This window comes from Lynx rufus, unplaced genomic scaffold (assembly GCF_022079265.1).
Source record: "Lynx rufus isolate CCGP_SWC_20201006 ecotype Redwood Valley unplaced genomic scaffold, mLynRuf1.p SCAF_1, whole genome shotgun sequence".
Classification (NCBI taxonomy): Eukaryota; Metazoa; Chordata; class Mammalia; order Carnivora; family Felidae; genus Lynx; species Lynx rufus.
This window is the reverse complement of record NW_025814823.1, coordinates 163180021-163207815: the sequence shown is the minus strand read 5'-3', so window position 1 is coordinate 163207815 and position 27795 is coordinate 163180021. Positions and strand designations below refer to the sequence as shown.

General features: G+C 33.1%; 1 protein-coding gene across 1 annotated transcript in view; it reads left to right on the top strand.

Annotated features, from left to right (window-relative positions):
• SLCO6A1 (solute carrier organic anion transporter family member 6A1) overlaps positions 1 to 27189 on the top strand; it is a 93395-nt gene extending 66206 nt beyond the window's left edge. Inside the window, exons 10-13 of the mRNA XM_047089772.1 lie at positions 4828 to 5015; positions 22224 to 22288; positions 24207 to 24344; positions 27048 to 27189. Of these exons, the coding sequence (XP_046945728.1) occupies positions 4828 to 5015; positions 22224 to 22288; positions 24207 to 24344; positions 27048 to 27184 (528 nt within the window). The 3' untranslated portion in view covers positions 27185 to 27189. The remainder of the gene's footprint in view (positions 1 to 4827; positions 5016 to 22223; positions 22289 to 24206; positions 24345 to 27047) is intronic.
• Positions 27190 to 27795: the final 606 nt, after the last annotated feature.

Here is a 27795-nt window from a genome sequence, read left to right as displayed (position 1 = left end):
TATTCTTCTCAAACTTTTCCAAAACAGAAAAGGAAGGTAAACTTCCAAATTCATTCTATGAGGCCAGTATTTCTCTGATACCAAAATCAGATAAAAATACTACAAAAAAAGAGAACTATAGGCCAATATTTCTGATGAACATAGATGCAGAAATCCTGAACAAAATATTGGCAAATTGAAAAAACAATAAAAAAATTTCATTCACCATGATCAAGTGGGATTTATTGCTGGGATGCAAAGGTGATTCAGTATTCACAATTCAATCAGTGTGACACATCACGTCAATAAGAGAAAATATAAACACCATATGATCATCTCAATAGATGCATAAAATCATTTGACAAAGTACAACATCCATTCATGGGAAAAACCCTCAACAATATAGGTTTAGAAGGAACATACCTCAACATAATAAAGGCTATACATGAAAAACCCACAGCTAACATATTCAGTGGTGAAAAACTAAGATATTTTCGCCTAAGGAACAAGACAAGATGTCCACTCTCACCGCTTTTATTCAACATAGTACTGGAAGTCCTTGCCACAGTTATCAGAAAATAAAAAGAAATAAAAGGCATTCAAATGGGTAAGGAAGAGGTAAATTTTTCACTATGCGCAGAAGACATGACATTACATATAGAAAACCCTAAAGACCACCAAAAAACTACTAGAACTAATAAATGAATTCAGTAAGATCACAGGAGACAAAGTTAATATGCAGAAATCTGTTGCATTTCTATACACTAATAATGAAGTAGCAGAAAGGGAAATTAAGAAAATAATCCATTTGCAACTGCACTAAAAAGAACAAAATACCTACTAATAAACTTAACGAAAAAGGTGAAAGACCTGTTGTCTGAAAACTATAAAAAATTGATGACAAAAATTGACGACAACACAAACAAATGGAAAAATATTTTATGCTCATGTTTTGGGAGACCAGTATTTTTTAAATGTCCATACTATCCAAAGAAATCTGCAGATTTAGTGCAATCCTTACCAAAATGCCAATAGCACTGTCCATAGAACTGGAACAAATAATCCTGATATTTGTATGGAATTACAAAAGACCTCAAATAGCCAAACCAGTTTTGAAAAGGAACAAAACAGGAAATATCACAATCTCAGATTTCAAGTTATACTACAAAGCTATGGTCATCAAAACAGTATGCCACGTGCACAAAAATAGACAAATAGATCAATGGAAGAGAGTGGAGTCCAGAAATATACCCACATCTGTATGGTCAATCAATCTATGACAATGGAGGCAATAATATGCAATGGGAAAAAGATAGTCTTATCAATAAATGGTGCTGGGAAAACTGGATAACTACATGCAAAAGAATGAAACTGAACCACTTTCTAACACCATATACAAAAGTAAACTAAAATAGATTAAAGACACAAATGTGAGACCTGATACCATAAAATTCCTAGAAGAAAACATATGCAATAATTTATTGACATCAAAAAATTAACCATTTTTGTAAATATATTTCTTCTGGCAAGGGAAGAAAAAGAAAAATTAAATTATTGGAACTACACCAAACTAAAAAGCTTTTGCTCAGCAAAGGAAACCATCAACAAAACAAAAAGACAACCTACTGAATGGGAAAAGATATTTTCAAATGATATATTTGATAAGGGGTCAATACCCAAAATATATCAAGAACTTACACAACACTAAAAAACAAACAAAAAACACACAAAAAAACACCAGTCTGATTAAATTTGGGCAGAGAAGAATATGAATAGACATTTTTTTTTAAAGACGTATAAATGACATGAAAAGATAATCAGCATCACTCATGATCAGGGAGTTGCAAATCAAAACGACAATATATCTCAACCAACTTCACTCATGATCAGGGAGTTGCAAATCACCACCACAATATGAGGTATATCACCTCATACCTGTCAGAATGACTAAAACAAGAAACACAAAAAATAACAAATATTGGCAAGTATGTGGAATAAAAGGATCCTTCATATACTTTTGGTGGGAATGTAAATTGGTGCAGCGATTGTGGAAAATAGAATGAAGATATCTCAAAAAATTAAACATAGAATTACCATATGATCCAGTAATTTTACTACTGGGTATTTACGCAAAGAAAATGAAAACACTAATTGGAAAAAGTATATGTACCACTGTGTTTATTGCAGCATTATTTACAGTAGCTAAGATATGGAAGCAACACAAATATCCATCCATAGATAAATGGATTAAAAAGATGTGGTGTGTGTGTGTGTGTGTGGGTGTGTGTGTGTGTGTATAGATGTATATACACAAAATGGAGTGATATATATATATATATATATATATATATATATACACACACACACACACACACCCATATACAATGTAATATTAGCCATAAAAAAGAATGAAATCTTGCTATTTACAACAATATGGAGGGATCTAGAGGGTATAATGCTAAGTGAAACATCAGAGAAAGACAAATACCATATAATTTCATTCATATGTAGAATTTAAGAAACAAAGCAGGCAAGAAAAAAGGACAAAAAATAAACTCTTAACTATAGAGGACAAACTGGTGGTTATTAAAAGGGAATTGGTGGGGGACAGGTGAAATAGGTGAAGGAGATTGAGTATACTTATTGTGGTAAGTAATGTATAGAATTGTTGAATCATATTGTACACCTGAAACTAATAGCACTGTATGTTAATTACATTTGAATAAAAAAATGTCTCCATGTATTACATCATCCCAATTTTATAGTTTTAAAGAAGTAGGTGACTGTCATTGCCTCTTGCAGTAGTAAAGTTGAAAGCAACGGTTTAAGAGAATATTTTGTCTTCTACTTATGTCATTTATTGTAGTTCTGTCCCATCTGTCAGCAATACCCATTCACAGCAAAATCTTGACCCATAGTCTTTCTTACAGCTTTGGGTTGACCAATGCTATCTTTCTGGTCACCTTTCACTTGGTTTTTTCTTCTCCTGAAGAATTAAAAATGTCTACACTACACCTTCTTGCTGTTTCTATATCTGTTCCACATTGACTCAGACATGAAAATCAGTCCATTTAATCGATGATTAGCATACATACAAGACCTTTATACACATATACTTTCTAGAAAGGTAAAAGAGAATACTTACATGGCAGCAATACAAATGACTTACAACTGAATATATGTATTCTTGTTTGTCTTTTGCTGTTTACATGTATCAGGACTCATTTTAAAATTTCCCTGTTTCCTCATATTTGGTCCATAATGCTCAGAATTCCTTATTTCCCTAGACCTTCTATCAACCAGACAGAGTTGGCTACTCTGCTACTTGTTTGACTCCACGTTAATTTTCTTTTGTCCAAAGTTGCATAGATCTGCTTTTAGCTAAATAATGCACTATAACTTAAGTTTCTCCCTTTTAAGTTGCACCAAAGTAGGGATGTGGGATTTAAAAACTTTTTTCTCATGTTTCTGGCTGGTCTTTCTGAGGGGGAGAAGACAACAGAGAGGTATATATATCCTGACCCATGGGCATTATACCACCTCATTTAGTAGGCAGTAAGATCCTTTACTATTTATGCACTTACATAATAATAATGCCTTTTCCTGTTATACACAGATTACTTTATCATAAGATATTAGCATACCTGGCCTACTTCAGTTTTTTGTAGTCAGGTTTTCACTAGTGTATGATTTAATAATATATCTTCAGTTTCTTATTGAATATTAATATAAAAAATATTGTACACCCTTTAAAAATGTTTATTCTTAAATGTTACCTTATATTCCAGAGTCTTTCAACCCTTCCAGGGCCTAGTATCTTGTGATTCTACCATTTGCTCACTTAACCTTCTTCATGTTTTCAGTTTTCCCTTGGTCAGCCTGGCTTCTATTGTCTGCAACCACTTATTGTGCTGGACATCTTTTGTCTGACCTCCAGGTCCACTTGTCACTGTTCTCTACTTTCCTCATTATTCAAGAAGGCTGAACTATAAGACAAGACCTTCCTTGCCTTCTGAGTGGATTAAGATAATAAACAGTCCAAGTAGAAAAGCAGAAAAATGGGGGAAAAAGTGAAGGCATTGTGCTTACTTTCTTGGTTCACTTTCTGAACCATGGACTGACTGCATCCCTTGACTGAAGGTCTTAATTTCTCTCTTCCCTCTCTATATGACTATCCTTCTGGTCACCATTCTTTCCCTAAGACCCTTAAGCAAATCCTTTCAAATCTACTTTCAGAATAAATGCTGGATCTGACTAGCTTCATCATTTTCTCTGTTACCATTGTCTTGCATCTCATTTCAATAGCTTTTTAACTGTTTTCTCTGCTTTCATCTTTCCCTTCATAGTCTGGTATAGCTGTCAGAGTGATCTTTTTAAAATATATCATTTATACATATATCCCTCCACTATTTTTACATTACCAAAAATAAAAACCAAAGTTCTTACATTATTCTTGCAGTTTTTTTACCGGTTTCTGTATAATGTGCTTTTTCCCCTGCTACTTTGATTTTATTTTCTTAGTTTCTTTCATGCTTATTCTGCTCCAGCCACATTTGTCTCCTTACTTTTCTGTGAATGTGAATATTTTTGCTGAATTTTTTAGATTAATAGAATTTATCCTAAATAACTCTAGTTAAACACACACACACACATTTTTGTTACATAAAATACCTAGAATGTATCATTAATATTTCATTTCTAAATAATGAATGGCAGATTTAATGTAAGAATATTGACTAATAAAACTAGCTAGTGTACCTGCAGTTATTGATTTTATTTTATAATGATAAAAGTTGTTGCTTTATGACTGTATTTCTAGAAGATGGTTTCTTGTTTTAATTTTCATAGACATACTACAATTGTTCTTGCATTCAAGAAGGATTAACAACTGCAGATGACCAAGGTGATTTTATTGATGCTAGACCTGGGACATGTGATGCAAAGTGCTATAAATTACCTTTGTTCATTGCTTTTATCTTTTCTACGATTTTATTTTCTGTTTTTTCTGGTATACCAAACACCCTGACCATCCTTCGGTATGTATATAATTCAAAATCATTGTTCATTTAATTTATGAGAAATGCAATTTTAAGAATATTTTAGAATATTGTTATAAATGAGTCACTTTTTGTTTCAAAGTGGCAACTGTGAGAGGGGAAATTGATTATATTGTCAAAATTTATATATTTATTTCTCTGTTTTAACTAATTATTTGCTTAAAATTTGTGGTTATCACATTTAGTTTTAATTAATTAAATTTAACTTACAATATGGTAAATTCATATATAGGAAAATTGTTACGTTGTCAAAATTCATGTGTATATTAATTTTCTCTCTTATCTAATTTTTTTACTTAAAGCATATAGAAATCACATTTAGCTTAAGTTTAATATAAAACTAAATTTTGTACTTAATTTAAGACACCTGGAAATTTTATGAATAGAGGATAAATCTTAATTTTAACACAAATGTGATTATAATGTTGATTCATTAGTTAAGGTATTTATTGAGTGTTTGCTTCTATATTAGCCAATTTGACTATGAGAAAACATCAGTGTCATTAGCAAAGGAGCGTAATAACTTAAAAAATTGTAGAATTTCAGTACACAAATATATCCTAAATTAAAGCAACATTTGAAATGTATTTTTTCTGAATATGTGAAATACATGTAATATTTCTTTTTATCGTGTGGCAAAATAATTGGTCACTATTTTCAATTTTTTTTCAAAAGGCTAACATAAACTCTAGGTCATGAGGAGCGATCTGTTGTTCCCTAGGAAAGCAGGCTAGAAAACATGAATAAATATATGCAAAAAAAAATCTGAGAACTTGGGGACATGTGGTTTCTGTTTTTAATTAACTTGCAATTTAGATGAGAGTCAAAAGTTGGACTTATAAATCCAGTGAAGCAGCTTTTATAACCATTCATCTGTGTCTGGAGTAAAATTACAGGGACCAATAAGATATATACCTTGCCTTCAAGTTTCTTAGAGTATTGTAGGGAGAGAGCCGAAAAGAAGATGTACAGTGGATATTTAGAGGTGTCTTGATTAAAACTTAGACAGACTGACCCAGGAAAAGGTGGAAGAAATGGTAATTTTTATCTATGATGATTTGGAAATGCTTATAGAAGATACAGTACTTGAACTGAGCTATGAATAAGTGATTTGTCATAATGCCTGCCAATTATGGAAAAGTTCTTAACAGGAAAACTGAGCAGTGAAAGTAGAGGCAAAAATGTGTGAAGTATCTTGACAAGGAATTTGTTATGACAGAAGTAGCATGATGGTAAAGGGACAGGGAGATTTGGGCTCCATAAAGGTGAGATCGTGGAAGGCTTTCTTTGCCATATTAACATGAATGATGTTATCCATTTTGCAGCTGGAGGCCATTGAAAAAAATAAACCTCATAAGTAAAAGTGATCAACTATGTATTTTAGAAAGAATACTTTGAAGATGGTATAAAAGATAAAGCTGAGGGGGAAACAAGAAAAAGGAAAATAGTTGGGATACAGTTTTCAAATTTTGTAGTGGTATTTAAAGTTAGAAGTGATAGAATATATTTGAGAAATATTTAGTTTGGATAAAAGCGCAAGATTATTACTTTGATGTTCCTCATGTAAAAGATTTAAAAAATTAGGATTATGTGCAGATTTCCAGTCTAGGGAACTAAATGAATGACAATCCATTAACTGAGATGAGAAATTCAAGCAGAGAATGCTTAGATTGAATATAATCTGTACAATGTTAAACTTGCCTTATGTAAAGATCACGTGAAACATCCAGGTAAAAATTTCCAGCACTGAGATGAGACAGATGATAGTAATAGTCCAAAAATTCAGTTCTCAGTCTTATCACTTATTCTAGTAAGTAATTATATAGAGCTATAGGGAAAATAAAACACACATGTATGTGTGCACATGTGTGCACACACTATAGTTTCTGTAAATAATGAAATTGGTAAAAAAAAAAAATCACAAAGTTGAAATTGCGTGTGAGTATTGCCAAAATTGAAGCAGAACTAGAAGCCAACTTGTAGATTCAAAAGGATGTGAAATGTGGGGAGGATCTCAATATTGACAGATCTGATCTCTGGCATTTATTTCTGCTCAGAAGGAGAAGGCCCCACCTTAGAATGGAAATTTTGGGAGCACAACCTAGGTAGATAAATTAAGGTAGACGCTCTCTGGAAATAATGAGAGAAAAGCCTTGGAAAATGCCCAGGTGGTCTAGACATAGCAGATCTCAAAAAAATGCCAGCAAAATATTACTTCTATAAATGAATACATCACCTTGGAAAGCAAGAAAAGTGAAGAGATCTCAGAAGTGCATTGATTGTAGTAGAAGTTCTTTGGAAGCAGGCCGTATTTGGAGAGGTAGAAGAGGTGGAACGATACATAGGAATCATTCTTAAGTCCTCCCCTATGTCACAGAGGAGATAACTTCAGTTTTGAAGCTTGGAAACCCTGGCTTAAGTTCCATTCTCACAACCTGCCTCTAATTTAAGACAACTCACCTCATTAAAATATGAATAAATGGAAAAGAAAAAAGTTCTGCCTACGTACAAAATAACTATAGTAAAAGAAATGGAACTTATTAAGCATTACTGCACACAATGAAACTCAGTAGAAAATTGTTCACGAATCAGATAAAAATATAAATGTAGCTATATGTAAATTTAGGCTAAAAAATTAACAATTATGGCCACAAAATGAGAAAAATAGCTAGAAGAAGGAAGCTATGGAATGCAAGCTGACAGAACTCAGGAACAAAATTAAAAGGAAAAAACTTAGAAATGAAAACTAAATTAGAGAGGGCACCTTTTGGGATGAGCACTGGGTGTTGTATGGAAACCAATTTGTCAATAAACTTCATATATAAAAAAAAAAAAAAAGAATAATCACAAACTAAAAAAAAAAAAAAAAAAGAAAACTAAATTAGAAGCAAACAGGGAAGAAAAGACAGCATAGAAACCAATGTGGAGCATAGAAATAAGGAGGGGGGATGAAGAACATAGAATAAAAATAAGAGAAAAGCATTAGATAAAAGGGACAAAAATAAGAGGAAAGGAAGATCTGACATAGGGATAATTGAAGTTCCTAAAGAAGAAAACCAAAACAATCCAACAATGAATATTTAAATTTTTAGTTAAACTTCACTGAAATACGATATTTAGTAAATGCTGGAATAATAAGCAATAATAATAATGAATAAAGACTGAAATAAAAAAGATTTGTGTTTACATTTTGAAATGGCACATCAAGTAAAACTAGGGAAATTTACCCAAACCAATAAACATTGAGATACAGTGTATTAAAACTGTTATATTTAAAGGTGAAGAAATAGTCCTTCTGTCATTAAAAAAAAAAAAAAAAAAAAAAAGAGGAAAGCAAACAAGTTTGGCACCAGATTTGTCCCCAGCAGCATTCAGCTCTAGAAAACTAGAAACACTTAAAAGATCACTGAGGAAAGAAAATGTGAACTAATTATTTTGTCATCAACAAACTGCCCTACAATTATAAACAGCTTTGATATGGCAGAACTGGGAAATGTTGTTAAGAGATACTTCTTAAGAACTGAAAGCAAGACAAGTTATAATTAGCCAAGATACATGATTAGGAAAACTTTGATAATAGGTCCATTGGTGAGCGTTGGATAAGTTAAAACAAACAGATTTAACTACTTATATTTAGCTAATATATTTTTTAAATTTAATTAATTTATGCTAGAACTAAGACATATACTAATCCGAGCATAAAGGTAACAAAATAGAATGCAATATATTATGCTTTGATAAAGTAGAAATTATACCACTAACAAAAATTGGGGAAAGAAAATGGGTCAAAAGAAGGACAAGCATCTTGGATACCTAATAGATAGTAAATGGGGAGTCAAGGGAAATCATCTTAATAGACATTATAATGAAGCATAATATATTCAAAAGAGTGCACAGATCACAGGTATACAGTCTGATGGAAATTTTACAAAGTAACCACCACCAGTGTAACCACAGTCCAGTTCAAGAAATCAATAATTATAAGTATTCCAAAAGTCCTTCCACTAACTCCTTTCTTGTCACCAACCCCTTCATCACTTAAGGTTACCACTATCCTGACTTCTATCCTGAATAGGTTAGTTTGTTCTGTTGGAATTTTATGCATATAGGAGATGATAGCACGTAGTCATTTGTGTCTGTATTGTGTTACTCAACAATATGTTAGTAAGAGTCATTGTTACATATAAAATAAATTCATTTTCATTGCCCTGTAGCAGTGCTGTCCAATCGTATTTTCTAAAATAATGAAATGTTTTGTATATCTGTTGTCCAAAATAGTAGTTTCTAGCCACATGTGCATATTGAGCACTTGAAATGCAGTTAAGTATGAATGAGGCACTGAATTTTAAATTTTATTTGGTTTTAATTGACTTAAATTTAAGTAGGCACATATGGCTAATGGTTACCATATTGTATAGCATAGTTTTATAGTAGTCCATTGTATGAATATACTAAAATTTGTCCATTTGTTCTTTAGTTAATGTTTCCAGTTCAGGGCTGTTATGATTGCTATTTCTTTTCTTTTTCTTTTTTTTTTTTAACATTTATTGATTATTGCGAGACAGAGAGACACAGAGCGTGAGCAGGGAGGGGTAGAAAGAGGGGAGACACACAATCCGAAGTAGCCTCCAGGCTCTGAGCTGTCAGCACAGGCTCAGAGCCCGACACGGGCTCGAACTCATAAACTGTTAGATCATGACCTGAGTGGAAGTTGGTCGCCTAACCACTGAGCCACCCAGGCACCCCTATGATTGCTGTTTCTATGACCATTTTTCTATTTGTCTTTTGGGAAACATATGAACAGATTTCTATTGAGTTCATATATAAACAATAGAAATGCTAAGTCATAGTGTTTACATATATTGGGCTTTTTAACAAATTTTAAAAGTATTTGCACAGATCCATTCTTCTAGCAGTCTATGATTGTTTTCAAGTTGAGCAATTTTGATGGGTGTGTGTGTTAATATTGTGATTTTAATTTCCTTATTCAGAGGACTGATACTATTGAATATATTTTCCTTTACTTATTAGCCATATGAATATGTAATTTTGTTAAATGTCAGCTTGATTTTTTTGTCTATTTTTAAATTGAGTTGTCTGTTCATTACTGATTTATAGGGTTTCTTCCTATACAGTATCTATACCCCAAGTTGGGGGTCGCTTGTCATATATATTCATAACAAATATCTTTTCCAACTCAGTGCCTTGCCTTCTCAACAATGGTGTCATCTTTTGAGTGAAAATTTTTTTATTTAATTTATTTATTTTTATTTTTTAAAAGTTTATTTATTATTTATTTTGAGAAAGAGGTGGGGCAGGGGCAGAGAAGAGAAGAGAGAGAATCCCAGGCAGGCACTGTCAGTCCACACTGTCAGTGCAGAGCCTGATACGGGGCTTGAACCTATGAACCATGATATCATGACCTGAGCCAACATCCATGCTTAACCAACAGAGTCATCCAGGCGCCCCACAAATTTTTGATTTTAATGTCCTGTTTAGGAAATATTTCCCTAACCAAATTATGAGGACATTTCCTATGTTATTTTAATAAAAATTATAAAATCAGTAATTCAGCTGGAAATAATTTTTTACTTAAAGGCTGTCCTTTCCTGGGGCACCTGGGTGGCTCAGTCATGATCTCATGGTTCATTCAAGCCCTGCATCAGGCTCTCTGCTGTCATCACAGGTTTCAGATCCTCTGTCCCCTTCTTGCTCTGCCTCTCTCCCACTCGTGCTCTCCCACTCTCTCTCAAAAATAAACATTTTTTTTTAAAGGCTATCTTTTCCCTGCAGCAGTGTACCAACAGACTATATATGTGGATCTATTTCTGTACTCTGTTCTGTTCCACTGGTTTATTTACGTATCTTTATACCACTATTACACTTATTCATTCATTCATTCATGCATTCATTCATTTATTCATGTATTCATTTATTTGAGAGAGAGAGAGTGCACTCATGGGGAGGGGCAGAGAGAGGGAGAGAGAGAATCCCAAGCAGGCTCAGTGCTGTCAGCATTCAATTTCACCAAATCTGAGATTATGACCTGAGCCGAAATCAAGAGTCAGTCACTTAACCAACCCAGCCACCCAGACGTCCCCAGTATTAAATTTGCTAATATTTTGTTTAGTGTTTTTGCATCTGTATTCATGACTAAGGTTGCCTTATAATTTTTCCCTTTTTATTAATGTGCTCGTTAGGTTTTGGCCTTAATGTTCTGGTCTCATGAAATGAGTTGGGAGATATTTCCTTTTTTTCTTTGTATCTGGACTATTTTATGAGGGTGTAGATATATATACGTATATATATATGTATATATGTACATATATACATATATATACATATATACATACATTTATATATTTAATTAATATATATAAATGTGTTGTCACTGGGGATGGGAATTTCTTCATGAGGTTTTAAATGGAATGCTTGTATGTGTGTGTATGTGTGTGTGTGTGTGTGAGAAAGAGAGAGAGAGAGAGAGAGAGAGAGAGAGGGAGAGAGGGAGAAAGAAGCTAACCTTTTTGCATTTGTCTTTATAATTCCTATCATTTTACTTTTATGTTTATTATGTTTTTATTTTGTTCACATATATCTTCTGTATATTTGTATATGTTCCTTTTCTATCCAAATATGAATATAGCTGCATTCCAAAAGTCTTAACATGTATTTTTCTCATCCTTTCAATTCAAATATGCCTTTCAATGTATTTTTTACAATTTTAACCACATGTTATTTAGAGGTGTATAGTTTAGGGGCACCTGGGTGGCTCAGTTGGTTAAGCATCTGACTTCACCTCAGGTCATGATGTCACAGCCCATGAGTTCGAGCCCTGCGTCAGGCTCTGTGCTGACAGCTCAGAGCCTGGAGCCTATTTCAGATTCTGTGTCTCCCTCTCTGTCTCTACCCTTCCCCCAATCATGCTCTGTCTCCCTCTCAAAAATAAATAAAAATTATAAGTGTATAGTTTAATTTCTAAATATTTGGAAATTTTCTTGTTATATTTTGTTACATATATTTACATAGACATAAATATAATTAATATTCTATTTATTTTTAGTTTGAATCCACTGTGTTCAGAGAACATGTTTTTATGTTTTTTTCCTTGAAATTTCTTTGGACTTACTATTATGGTGCATTTGTCCATTATTTCTGTCATTTTTGCTATATACATTTTGAGGCTTTTATTAGTTGAAAACAAACTTAGAATTGCTACAACTTCTTGCTTTATTGACCACTTTATCCCTTGAAATATTCCTTTTTATCTCTAATAACTTTTTGTCTTAAAATTACTTTTTATGACATTAATATTGCTTTATCAACAATATTCTTATTAGCATAATATACACTGTTCCATTCTATTACTTTTGATCTTTCTCTGACCATGTATATTTAAGGTATATCTAGTAAGTAGTATACAGTTGACTTAAAAAAAAATCCAGTCTAACCACTTAGTTTTCAAACTAGAGTATATAGAGTATTAAATTAAAAATAACTGCTGGTACATTTGGATTTTTCTCTCATTTTAGTGTATGTTTCAAAATATTTTCTACTCGTTCTTTTACTTCTTTTGAATTAAGTTATTTTAGTTTTCATTGTTTTCCCTTTATTATTTTGCTAATTTTGCATTATTTTTTTCTTGTGGTAGTCAAGACATTATTAAAGTATATATAGTTCCTTAGAGTCAAATTAAATTAGTGCTTTTGCCACTTCCTGGATAATTCAAGGATCTAAGAATATTTTAACTCCATTAACTCTCTTCCAACCTTTTATTATTGTTGTCATGTATTTTGATGCTACATAAATTTTATAACCTAAGAGTGAAACTGTATGTATGTTTAATATCATATTAACAGAATCAGAATCTTTATTTTTTCCTACATTTTTGTGCTTTCTTCAGAGATCATTTATTTCTTCCAGAAAAAATTCTTTTACTGTGGGTCTGGTGGAAATGCATTTTGTTCATTTTTTTATTTGTTTAAAAATGTCTCGGGGTTCCTGGCTGACTCAGTCAGTTAAGCATCAGACTCTTCATTTCCACTCAGGTCATGATCTCGGGGTTTGTAAGATCGAGCCTCAGTTCTGGCTGTGTGCTGACAGCGCAGAGCCTGCTTGGGATTCTCTCTCTCCCTCTGTTTCTGCCCCTCCTCCACTCGCATGCATGCTTTCTCTCTCTCTGTCTCAAAATAAATAAACTTCTTTAGAAAGTCTTTAAATCACCTTTATTGTAAAATTATATTTTGATTGTTTATGGAATTTCAAGTTGGTGGTAATTTTAGTACTTTAAAGAGAAATATTTAACTTTCTTTCTGACTTCTATGAGAACATTTTGTTACTATTCCTTTGAATGTAATATGCCTTTTCTCTAGATGCTCTTAACATTTTTTCCTTGTCCTTGGTTGTCAGCAATTTTAATATGATATTCCTTAGTATGATTTTGTTTATGTTTATGCTGCATGGAGATTTAAAATTTTCTTATGGCTTTGAAAGACAGGCTTGTTGTATTTTCCACTTATCTATTATGATGGTAAGTGTATTTATTTGCTAGGTGGCCATAGAAAGGTATCACAGAATGGGTGACTTAGACAGCAGCTGTTTATTTTCTCACAGCTCTGGAGGCTAGAAATCTGCAATCAATGTGTGGGCAGCTCTCTTGAGGGCTGTGAGAGAAGGATCTGTTCCAGATCTCCTTGGCTTGTAGATGGCCATTTTTAGTCCAGTCTTTACATGTTACAGTCCATATTTCATGTCGGTGTACATGTCAGTGTCCATATTTTCTCTTCTAATAAAGACACTCTCATATGGGATTAGGCCCACCCAACTGATCTCATTTTAGTTTGATTACCTCTCTACAGCCCTGTCTCCAATATGATGGCATTCTGAGGTACTTGAGGTTAGGATTTCAGCATATAAATTTTGGAGGGACACAATTCAACCCATAGCAGCAAGAAACCATCCCCAATTTATCACTTACCAGCACCACATTATCTTCATGACTCTGTGAGTTGACTGGACTCAATAAGGTAGTTCTTGATTGGGGTTTCTCATGAGCTTGTGGTCAGATGCCACATGACACTTACTCATCTGATAGCATGACTGGACTGGATTTCCAAGACAGCTGACAATTCAGGCTAACTTTTGGTGGGAGCCTAACTGGGGCTGATTGACCACAAGTAGCTTCCTTATGTGACTTGTACTTCTGCTAACAAAGTATTATAGTTCCAAAAGGGGTTGTCCCCAGCTTTAGTGTTCCAAGGGACCCAAGCATAAGCTGTAAGGCATAAGCAACAAGGCTTTATTTGACCTAGGCCAGAAGTCCGAGAATGTTACTTTTATGCATTCTTTTTGCTAACAAAATCATTATGTTTCAGGAAGAAGATCATTAGGTTCCGCTTTTTGATGTCACGTACAACTAGCATGTATACAGAAAAAACAACAACAAAAAAAGGAATTGATGACCACCATTTTGGGTGATTATCTACCACACCCACTTTCATTGATTTAGGAGAATTCTTACATATTGTTTCTTCAAATATTCCTTTTGCTCCATTCTTTCTCTATTCACCGTTGGAATATTAATTATACATATCATAAAACTTTTACTGTGTCCATGTGTCTCTTACTATCTTTTGCATTCTATTTTTATTTGTTTTTATGTTTTGTGCTTCAGACTAAGTTTTTTCACTTTTCTAATTTCCGATGTATTAATCCTATCTCTACCTGCTTTTCCAGTTACCTACACTCTAGTTTACTAATTATATTTTCATCTGTGTTTAACGAGCTATGAAAGTCACCTATTGAATTCTTAATTCTAATTAGTGTATTTTTCAGTTATAGAATTTCATTTCCTTTCAAGATTCTAATTCTCTGAAAAAATTCTCTGTCTTATCATTTATTTTCTTGGGTATATTAATTCCCCAAATTTAAAATCTCTGTTAGGTATCTAGTATCTGAATATTTTGTAAAACTATTATATTGTATTTTTTCTCTTGGCCCTGTCTTTTATAATTCTGTAATTATTTTTAATAATACATGGAATTTTGTGTACTAAGAACAATAGAGGCTAGAGACATTAATAACTCCACTTTTTTTTTTTTACAATAGCTTTATTTAAACACACAGAATTGGAACAGTTCCCTGTAATCCAAACAGGAATTTAGTTGGTTTGAGGTTGGGTTTAAGTCTCTAAAAGTCCTTATCAATATCCAGATTGCTTTTATCCTAGGGTATAGTCTATTAAGAAATCCTGAGTGAAAGAAACGTATGTTAAACATAGGATCCTTCATTTTTGGTGAGAGTTGAATGCTAATGTTTGTCTTCCAGTTACAATAAAACTTCCAAGAACAATATTACCAGTTCTTTTTATATTGTATTAGAAATAATAGCCAATATATTTAGATGAAAATTCAGTAAGCTCCAGTATATAAAAAAATAACACACACTTAGAGCTACATGCACTCATGCACACACACAGACACACACACACACACAAATTAAGTTAAAATTAATTTTTAACCTACATTAACTGGAAAATGAAAACAGACTAAGGTCTGTAGTCTGATTAACATAAATAAGTGCATGTTGTTTTCCTGGTTTTAATATTATATAATAGTTACATAAGCTTTCATCACTGGGGGATGCTGGGTAAAGGAACACATGGTACTTTGTACTACTTTTATAACTACCTGTCAGCTTCAGAAATAAATAATTTCAAAATAAAAAGTAAAAAAAAAATGAAACACACACATGTACATACACACACATATGAATGTTACAAAAATAGACTTAACAGTTGGGGAAGATGTATTCAATATACGGATAGAAGACCTGACATCACCAATATATTAGTTCTTTTTGAGTTAATTGATAATTTTAATGTAATAATTAATAGAATAGAATTATTGGACTTTAAAATCTGATTTTAGATCTCTTAGGGAAAAACAACAAGCAAGAATAGCTTGGGAATCTTAAACAAAGGAACACAATAATGGAGCTTTAGTCTCATAAGCTAAAATGTACCATAAAATTTTAATTATTAAAACAATATAGTATTGATTTGTGAATAGAATGATAGTAAGTCTAGAAATAGATCTCAAATTATATGGGGATTTAATGTAAAATGAAAGTGAGATCTTAAAGAAGTGAATCAAAGATTCATCTTTTAGAAAGTGGTTTGAGTGGGGCACCTGGGTGGCTTAGTTGGTTTAGCATCTGACTCTTGAGTTTGGCTCACATCATGCTCCCAGGGTCATGGTACTGAGCCCCACATGCCCATGTTGGGCTCTGCGCCGGGTGTGGAATGGGCTTAAGATTCTCTCTCTCTCTGTGTCTCCCCCAACTCCCAGCTTATGCTCTCTCTCTCTTTCTCTTTCTTGTAAAAAAAAAAAAAAAAGAAAGAGGGGCGCCTGGGTGTCTCAGTCAGTTAAGTGTCCGACTTCAGCTCAGGTCATGATCTCACAGTTGGTGGGTTCGAGCCCCGCGTCGGGCTCTGTGCTGACAGCTCAGAGCCTGGAGCCTGGTTTGGATTCTGTGTTTCACTCTTTTCCCCTCTCCTGCTCGCACTCTGTGTCTCTCTCTGTCATAAATAAATAAGCATTAAAAAAAATAATAAAAAAAAAGAAAAGAAAGAAAGAGAAAGAAAATAAAAAAGAAAGAAGGGGGAAAGAAAAAGAGATTTGTTTGAGTATAATGAGATTGTCTTCAGGGGGGAAAAAATATCCAGAGTATAAACACACCAGAGAAAACTAAAATGGAACAAAGATTAAAAAAAAAAAAGTGTTAAGCAATACAAGTGCTAGAAAAAAAAATTGACTCTGGGTGCCTGGGTGGCTCATTTGGTTGAGCGTCTGACTTCAGCTCAGGTCATGATCTCAAGGTTTGTGAGTTCAAGCCCCACGTTGGGCTGTGCACTGACAGCTCAGAGCCTGGAGCCTACTTCAGATTCTGTGTCCCCCTCTCTTTCTGCCTCACCCCTGCTTGTGCTCTGTCTCTGTCTTTCAAAAATGAATAAACATAAAAAAAATTTAGAGCTTATCTCTTTTTAAAAAAAAAGAAAAAAAATGTACTTATTTCACTATTATCTTTAAAAGCGCAAGGTATTGGGGTGCCTGGGTGGCTCAGTTGGTTAAGTGACCGACTTCTGCTCAGGTCATGATCTTGCAGTTTGTGAGTTCGAGCCCCGCGTCGGGCTCTGTGCTGACAGCTCAGAGCCTGGAGCCTACTTCCGATTCTATGTCTCTGCCTCTCTCTACCCCTCCCCTGCTCACGCTCTGTGTCTCTCTGTCTCTCAATAATAAATAAATGTTAAAAAAGAAAAGAAAAGAAAAGAAAAGAAAAGAAAAGAAAAGAAAAGAAAAGAAAAGAAAAGAAACGAGCAAGGTATTTCCAACTATGACTCAAAATGTAAAAATGGGAAAGACTGAAAAAAGGTACTCCATAAAATTAAAAATAATAACCAAAGTCAAAATTCAAGCAACAATAAGTATAAGCAACTCTTATCATATAAAAAGATTAATCCCTCTAATAAGTAAAGCTCTCTTATGATTAACAACTCTGTAGAGAAGTGGAAAAGCATCAAAGAGAAAGCAAAAATGCAAACGTGAAGGAATGTTCAGCCATACCCATAATAAGTGACATAGAAATTAAAATTTTAATGTGATAGTATTTCTTATCTAGGTGACAGGAATAAAACTTTGATTATAGAATCTGTTTATGTGGCTGTGTAGAAACAAGTACCTTCATAATATTGCTTGAAAGAGCACAACATAGTACATCTCCTGTGAAAGGGGATCTTTAATACCTAAAAAATTTGCAGATGTGCTTATCCTTTATGCCAGCACTTATACTTCTTGAAATCCTTATTGTGGACATCCTGTAAACAGATACATTTACATCTGTAAGTTTATCTATATCATATATGTATATGTTTCTATTTCATATATATATGATATGATATATAATATACATGGGTGTATGTGTATGTGTGTGTATGTGTATATATATATATATATATATATATGAAACAAAACAGTGGGAAAAATCTAAGTGTGAAGGAGCAACAGACTGGTTGAATAAATGATTGCATTTTTGCACATGAAATGTAATGCAACTAAAAAAATTAATAGGGTGGAGCTCTATATTCATGTAGGAAAGGATCTTAATATATTGTTACACGAAAAAAGAACAGTGAATATAGTATGCTACTTCCTGTGAAGAAAGAAATAAATATAGAGATATGCATTTACAGTTATTTGTATTTGCATAAAAGAACACTAGGTATAAAAAAGAATGTAATTAAAATGGTAACCTAAAGGTAACCAAAAGGAGGGGGCAGAAATAGAGGTAGATGACAGCAAGGGTGGAAGCACATTTCTTCAGCATGTTCTCTTTATATTGTTTTGCTTTCCAAAGCATGTAATTATACTACAAATTCAACAAATAAAGTTTAATTTTAAAAATACAATAAGATTCAAAGTCAAAGACATAAATTGGGAAATCGTTGTCAAATGAGTGATAATTAGAGTCAAGGAAGAGGGGTAGGATGGAGTTTGTAGTAAGCCAATGGTCCTACAGAGGGCAACAAGAAAAGATGGGTTACATGATAAAAATAATACATTTAAAGGCAGAGGACTAGAGGGATTAAAATTCCAGAGAGAGCAGAAGTTTTTAGAGGTGAATTGGAGATCTAAAGCTGTCCCTGAGATTCTTGGCCAATTCTTGATGAAGGCTAGATCCTGACAGTCTGGACTAGGTCCAGGTAGAGGGTCACCCCTGGGGCAAGCAAACTGGCAGAGTTACTGGTGATTACATGGGACTAAGAATGACAAAATTGTTTTTCCTCTGGAGAAATTTGTTGCAATCTGACGCTGTGTGAAGTAAAAGTCTAAACAGAAAAGTATCCTAACTTGTCTGTATCTCTCTATCAGGGGTTCATTAAGAAAAACTAGTTCTTCAATTCTTTCCTTTCCAACAGAGCCCGACTTGAACCCACAAACCGCAAGATCATGACCTGAGCCGAAGTCGGCGGCTTAACTGACTGAGCCACCCAGGCGCCCTCCACCAAAAAAATGTGTCTTGACTAATAAGTATTCAATTATAATTTTAAAACACACTGCAAAGAAACTGCAGTAAAATTCGATGAGAAAATTATAGGATGGTCTAACTCTGCGTGAGGATTCAGAGAGGGTGTTCCTGAAGAACTGATATTTAAGCTGAGCCCTGAGGGATAGGGGATGAGTATTCACACAGTGGGAAGGACAAATGTGAAGATTCCGAGTGGGAGAAGTAGCTTTGTAAGATTGTTGTGTTATAGAATGTCGTGAACAAGGAGGGTAATGAAGGCAAAAGTGAGGTGTGAAGTGGCATCCAGTAAGACTGATGTGATAAGGCTGACTCTTGTAAATGTTTTTTTGAAATTCTAGGTTTTATCATAAGAACAAGGGGAAGCTGTTAAAGGATCCTACGGGGGACAGTGAAGTAATCAGAGTTTCACAGTACAGAAAAATCACTTTGGCTCTTAGGTGGAGAGTGGGCTGAAAGTATAAGGATGGTTGTTGGGAGATAAATTAGGAAGTCATTTCATTTTTTTTTTTTTTTGGTTTGTTTTCAGGAGAAAGAAATAGACTTGGAATAGGCTGGTGGAATTAGAGATTAAATATATATTTTTTTTAAATCAGAGAAAGGACCAAAAAATGTATTTTTAAAAATCACAGTATTTGGTTATTGGTTCTGGTCCATGAGGAAAAGGATGGGATCACAGGTGCCTCTTTTCACATTTTGGACTTGAACACTGCATGATGGTGGATGACAGCTCCACTTGTGATGGGGGAGCACTGGGGAAGGAGCAGCTTTTGTGCAAAACAGGAATTTAAATCTAGAGCTGATGTCTTATAAGAATGATGTGGAGTGGAAATAAAAGTTTAGAAGTCATGAGAGATAGTGGAAGCTGCCTTTTTGGAAGTACGTTTTGGAAGAGTACTAACAAATTTTTGTTTATTCCATGATATTCTTAAACACCCTATTATAGCCTTACTTATTAGACAATATACAAAAAACCATTCGCTTCATTCATTTTCCATTAAATATTTTTAATACAAAGCTATTATTTATTTTGTGTTATTCATTTAACTGATGGAAAATCCTGGGAACCATTAATCTTTTTATCTTGTATATCAGAAGTGAAGATACAAAAATGCTTCTTTTTTAAAAGTTTGTTTATTTAATTATTTTGAAAGAGAGAGAGAGAGAGAGAGAGAGAGAAAGAGAGAGAGAGAGAGAGAAAGAGAGAGAGAGAGAGAGAGAGAGAGAGAGAATCCCAAGCAGGCTCCATGCTCAGTGCAGAGCTTACATGGGGCTTGATCTCATGATTGGGAAATCATGACCTGAACTGAAATCGAGTCGGAAGCTCAACCGAATGAGCTACCGAGGCGCTTCCAATACATAAATGCTTCTTAATAATGCTACTTATGAATTATGGTCAGTTCTATATATGCTTCGGAAAGCAATGATAATCCATGTAAGAAAACTACATGTGCTAAATGAAGCAGAACACTCAATTATAGTTAGGGATATTATTAATATCTCCACTTTATACCAAGACCTATCCTAAAGTGTAGTTCTAAAATGTGACACTTTCTTTTTCCTCCCTTAAGAATCTGCTTACTATGGAAGTATAAATTATTTTTTTATTTAAAAATACCATTATCTTTTGAGGATTGGTTAATTTGTTTTCATTTTCCTAGGAGTAAACATTTGAGGAAAGAATATTTCCACCAGGTTGATATGGGTGGAATTATCTTACTTTTCGTGAGATAGTCACAAAATATTGTATGAATGCTACATTTTAGTATATTGAGTTGTTTGGATGAAAATATTGGTCATATTAGTTCATTGTGCAAGTCCTAGAACAAGGAAAAAAATGGTAAGCAAAGAGTTTTTTTTTTTAATAAAATGTAGTTTTTATTTTTTTACTTCCTAAAATGTTCAATGGTTTATTATTTTTTATTGTATTTTCAATTGAGTCTCCAAACTGATATGTGGTTTCATGCATTTATTTTATTTTATTTTTTTATTTTTTTTTAACGTTTATTTATTTTTGAGACAGAGAGAGACAGAGCATGAACGGGGGAGGGTCAGAGAGAGGGAGACACAGAATCTGAAACAGGCTCCAGGCTCTGAGCTGTCAGCACAGAGCCCGATGCGGGGCTTGAACTCACGGACCGCGGGATCATGACCTGAGCCGAAGTCGGCAGCTTAACCGACTGAGCCACCCAGGTGCCCCTTATGCATTTTTTTAAAACAAATACTTGCTTTGACCTATAGGAAATACAGAGAGCTTCATTTTTTATATTTGCAAAATTATTTTTGTTTATTTTAGCTTTTGAATAGTGAGGGTAACAGAGGTCCAGCAGGAAAGAGAAGGGGCTCTCAAATTAGGATAATTTAAGCAAGGTTGAAGAAAGTGGCTATTTAAAATGTGGGTGGAGTATAAGAATCATAAGGTATATAGTGCAGTACCCCTGGTCTGTTACCACTTGCCCAAAAGAAAACAAGGGTAGGAAAGAGAGAGACCTGTAGAGAGGACTGCTTTGCCTAGTGACCTAGTCAGCAGGATTTCACTCTGGGGAGAGAAGCTGGGAAGAAACACCTTGACCTCACTCTCCTTCCTCACTCCCGAGTACCCAATTGGCAAACTGTAATGAGAAGCCAGAAGGCAAGAGAGCCTATTGATGTAGCACATTTAGATCAGTCTCTCAAGACAGAGATAAAGGTAAAGAAATGTAGAGTGGATCTCACAGGGGAAAAAGGAGAAATATAAAGTAGTGGATGTGCACCTCGAAATGGATAAAAGGTAAGCGTGATAGTTAGTGCCACATTTTTTTTCAGCAAAGGAAAAAAGAGGCTGGGACAGAGGGTCTGGCCCAAAATGTTTCCTCCTTGTGAAGAGCAAGAAGCTTTGGAATCAGTTGGCAAGGGGAAGGATATGAAGAATTGAAGGAATTGTACTTCTTTAATTCACCTAGATTGAACTCTGTTAACTGGCTAAAGATTTTTAGTTTAACTGATGAAAAGTAAAAAAAATAACAAAAAATTTACAATAGTAATAAAATAATAATAATAACCTAGCAAATTCTCTAAAGTTATTAATAGCAATGTTTTGATAATATCATTACTCTTTGCTCGCAGGATTGTATCTGACAATCAACGTTCTTTGGCCTTGGGTTTGGCCTTTGTGTTTTTGAGAATATTTGGTATGGACTTTCGGCAATCTTTTATTACAGTGAATTGTTGATTTTTTGATATGTGCGTCTACATGTATATTTAGAATTTCAAATAAATAAAAATGGTAAACTGACACAACACAAGTGAATGCGGGAGCTGCTTTGCAGAATTTAGGAGACAATATTTATGTAAAAAGACAACACATAATGCAAAGCCAATCCTGTCATATAAAATATGCATTAATACTATATTTGATCAGACAGGACAGTCTATTTGATTAGATGTATATTCATCAATCTTGTCCAAGTGGTTTGGTAAGCTGAAACAAAACACATAACCACAATACTGCTTGCATGTTTGGGGAGTCACTAACAACATTTTCGTTACCAAAGACTCTGATGTTTTTAAGGACTTACAGCCAAAGAAAAAAATTGTTTTTCTCAGATGGTAATGCACTCTGTACTTCAGGCTTTCTTAAAATAGCAAAAACTAGCTTTCAAATCTAAATTATCTACATTATGACTGTATTAGCACCCCTGATTCAAAAGTTGATTAAAAATATTGATGGGGCAAGGAAACGAGATTGAACTGGATTGAAGACTGAAAGACATATGATAAATGGAGTCAAGAACATAGAAAAATTTAAGTGTGGCTTGGATAGGGATCAGAAAATTAATTCTATACCTAGATCAATATGTGGGGTTAAAATTGGCTCTTTTAATTAGGAAAAATGAGAGCATATTTTTATGTGAATCATGGCCTGATCGATAAGGACAGATTTGTTTTGGAAGACAGAACCTAAGAAACAGCTAATGCATAAACAGTTTCTAACATGAGAAAGGAAGCTAGTGAGACTGATACATTTTTGTTGGAAGAGGGTGGAACAAGATGATACTTTAGATACAGACTGCCTCTATATCTAACAGTATTTTGCCAACAGATAATTTGAAGCAGAGGATAGATATTATCTGTTTTCTGTTTAAAAGATAACTCTGCTTCTGGAGGGAAAAATACTTATAGAAGATAAATGTGAAGGAAAAAAAGGCTTTTGCTGCAGTCTAAACCAGAATTATGTTAAATTGGATTCTGGAGGTTGTGAAAGAGACACAGAAATCAACATATCCAAGATATGTTTAGAGTTAGTGTCCTAAAGATTTATCATGGATTGGAAAAACATGAAGGAAAATAGAAAAAAATGAATAGTAGGCTTAGGTTTTTCACCTTGAACGATTATAAACAGAGTGCCAGCACTCAATAAGATTGGGAGAATTGGTAATCTTTGATAGTGATCTTGGATAGTGGTCTTTGGCAGGAGTCATAAGTCATGAAGCATGAGGACCCTGACATAATGAAGTTATAGTAAACTAGATGTCAGTAAAGATATCTTAGTTCTGAGATTTCAGTTCTAATGTCTTTGGGGTGACTTTTTAAAAAATGACTTCTAATTCATTTTTAGCTGAAATTGTTGCTGAGGAGATGTTGTCTCTGAGAGTATACAGAAATTTACCTAAGGCAGTACACAACTCTTCTTCTGTATATGAGGTCCTCTGAATCTAGGGTTGCTACAAACATACCAAAGCATTTACATTCCTAGTTATTTCTCTCAATATCTTGATAAATAACAGATGTACATTGCATTAAAAAACTAACTTTTCATTGATTGAAAACATAGAGAACATAAAAACATAAACTGATTACATGTATGTCATTTTAAAAATATGAAAGCAACTAATTTTTTATACCTACAGGAATAAGGATTTTTAAAAAATACAGTTTTTTTCCAGTTCTTAATAATCCTACTTATAAGTAAATTCTTAGATAATTTTAAATGATATATTTAAATGTGATGATGGCTAAATACATCAGTTTAATTTTAGAATAAAAATCATACTTATCCTAACCTGTAGTGTTTTCATGGAGCATTTATAATTATTGCATTTTTCATAGGGACTATACCTGGACCAATAGTTTTTAAAATGACAGCAGATATTTCTTGTATCTTTCGGGAGACTGAATACTGTGGGAAAAAAGGAAATTGTTGGATCTATAACAAGATGAAAATGGCCTACCTATTGGTAGGAATATGTAAGTGATACCTATTAAAGAATTACAGAAAAGTAAAACTGTTTTAAACATGTATGGTTGTTTATAGTAATGTACAATAATAATAAACTACGAACAAATGAATATTTTGATGTTTAAAGAACCCTTATTATATAGAAAATATTTTAGAAACTGAAGTATTAAAGTATTTATATGAATATTTGAGTCACTGCATTAAATACACAATTGTTTTGTGTTGTTCCTGAATAAAGGGTGGTAATTAGCAAAATTTCAATTTGGGAAGTAATTTTGTCCATATACATATACAACCAAGTTGCTTGACCTTGTAACCCTTGCTATTTACATAGTAAAAGATTGGACAATTAAAAAAAATTTTTCACATCCCCAGAGAACATCAGGATACTCTCACCCTACTTACATGTGAGTTTCACAGTCTCTTTTGCTTAATGATGTAACAGCCTACCTAGCAAGTATTCAGTATTTATTGAATAAATAAAAATATGAGGAATTGAGATACTATGGTGGTATGAGCTGTGTTATGGTCAGTTTTGAGAAAATCTAGATATGCTTGTATTACTCTAGAAAATATATATCTTCCTTGATTTCAATTTGTTCGTCTGTAAAATGAGGATGTTGGACTATATAATTTCTGAAGTCTTAATCTCTACTAACATTCAATAATTTTATTGTGTAGATGTTGGTATGATAAATATTTAAAAGTGTTTATATGTTTTGTGATTTTAATGAGTTCATTAATTCGAAGAAACATAATGATAGACTCTAATATTTAACAGTAACAAATACTTCTGTGATGAACAGTATATAGTGGTGCCTTGTAATTCAAAAGTCAATTATCCAGCAAACTTAGTCTACAATGAACATTGAGTAAAGTAAAATTTTAAAAAACAATTAAAAAGTAAAAAGTGACATTTAAGAAGTCAAAATTAATTTCTCAGAGATAATTCAACAAAACTAGGTTTTGTTCTTAAGGAAGTCCTCTTAAGACACTACTGAGCCTTTTAATTTTTATTTTAGATATATATGTAACATGCTTATCTATTTTCAAACACAGCACAAAATTGACAAAGCTGGTGAACTGCTTAGAGATCCTGCTAAGGAGCTACTAAAAGGAGATAACAATAATAAAGGACATAGAGAAATACAGTTGGAAAGGGCAAACAGAAGAAACTGAAATAAGAATATGCTTTTGTGGCAGTTTAGTGTAAACTTTTTAAAGTTCTGATCGTTAAAAGAAATAATGAATAGACAACCATAGTTTAGAAGGTAAAGTGTAAAAAGGAACCAATGTCCAAAATATATAAAGAACTCCCATATATCAAAATAAGCAAAGGATAAATAATGGAAAAAATGGACAAAAGACTTGAAAGAATTCACAAAATTTAATAATCAGTCAATAAACAATGGAATGGATATATAAATTGTGGTAAAATCAACAATGAAATGGTATATGGCAATGAAAACAGAAGGTACACAACTATATAAAATATGAATTAATCATACAAACATAATTTTGAAAGAAAGAAATCAAACAACTGAGTATGCACTCTGTGATTCCACTTACATAATTTTGACCTGCTATAACTATATTTCAAAAATAAAAGTAACCCATTCTGGTTAGTGACTTTGAGGAAACATGAAGGAAAGCTTCTGGGGTGTTGACGGCTGTTTTGTTCTTGATCCAGATGCTGGTCACACTGTGTTTAGTTTGTGAAAAATGTATCTTTAAAAAAAAATTGAGATGTAATGAAGATGCAATTAACATATATCTTAGGTTTTTAGTTTGATGGCTTTTGATAAATGAGTGCATCTGTGGAACCAGCACCTCAAAACAAGCTGTAGAAATTTATCCCCTGTCCCTTTTCAGTCAATTTCCTTCCTCTAGAGATAAACCTGTTTCAGATTTCTATTACAATATGTTGGCTCTTTCTGTTCTAAAAATTTATGCAAATGGAATGCAGTATATACTCTTTTTTTTTTTTTCTGTGTTGCTTAATATTATGCTTTTGGGAGATTCATCCATGTTATTCTATAGCAGTAGTTTGTCCTTTAAAAAAAATTTCCAAATACTGTTTCATTTTGTGAATATACTATAATCTATCCATTCTCTTGTTAAAACTCATTTGGTTGTTTGCAGTGTTGGGCTATTATAAATGTATGAAAATTATTGTGTCATTATAAATGACAGACTCATTAATGTTTCTTTATCTTTTGTAACCACTATAATTGATATTGTCAGATAATTGATGTTGTTGCTCTAGAATATTTTTTACTTTAATTTTCAGGGTCTTTTGCATTCTAAGCGCAAGTACTTTTATATAATGCTTGTAATATTTCTGTTTATATTTGGAAAATGGTGATTTTTTTCAAAAAGAATAAAGCTGCATGAAGTGGCTTAAATAGGTTCCAGTTCCTATTGATATTTAAGTTAGCAGCAATGTATTTTTAAGCTTTAGAGTTAATACATTCTGTGAAAAAAAGACACACTTTTTTAAGAAATTTTAAAGCTTTTGTAAACATTAAAAAATCTCCTTTAGTAACTTGATATGTTTATAACATTAATTACATTCTATAATTAGAAAATTGATATTTTAAAGAGATTACATATACTTACCATTTCTTTGGTAAATAGCATTCTTTCCACAAATATTTTTGCTTTAGATAGATTGACACAACTGATGGTTGTTTTTTTTTTTTTTAATTCAGGTTGTATTTGCAAAGTAGTCACTATCTTCTTCACTGCTATTGCACTTTGCCTATGTAAATATTTACCAAAGGATAACAGTGAAATCCTGCATATGCCCGTGAAGAATCCAACATTAAAAAAAAAAAGAAAAAACTAATTTATAACTGGATCATTAATGTGGAAGAATTATACACTGTCAGTCCATCAATGGAATGTTATACTAATAAAATTTGAAATAATTATAATATAGTTACATGTTTAATAAATGAATGTGACTCATATGATCCCGTAAGTTTATTATAGTTTGAGTACAAATATAATAATATAGTCCCTGTGTTTTGGATTTTTGAAATATATTGTAAAATACACATTTTTTTTTAATTTTTTTTTTCAACGTTTATTTATTTTTGGGACAGAGAGAGACAGAGCATGAACGGGGGAAGGGCAGAGAGAGAGGGAGACACAGAATCGGAAACAGGCTCCAGGCTCTGAGCCATCAGCCCAGAGCCCGACGCGGGGCTCGAACTCACGGACCGCGAGATCGTGACCTGGCTGAAGTCGGACGCTTAACAGACTGCGCCACCCAGGCGCCCCGTAAAATACACATTTAATAACTAATAAAAAGAATACTTTTAATGAAAAATGAAGCAGAAGTGGGAAAATATACATGTTAATTCTGTTAGTGACATGTATTAATTATTAGCTTTTGGTTATGTAGGACTACTTAGGATTCATATAGTTAGTTCTTCTTATTTAATTCGGGCTGTG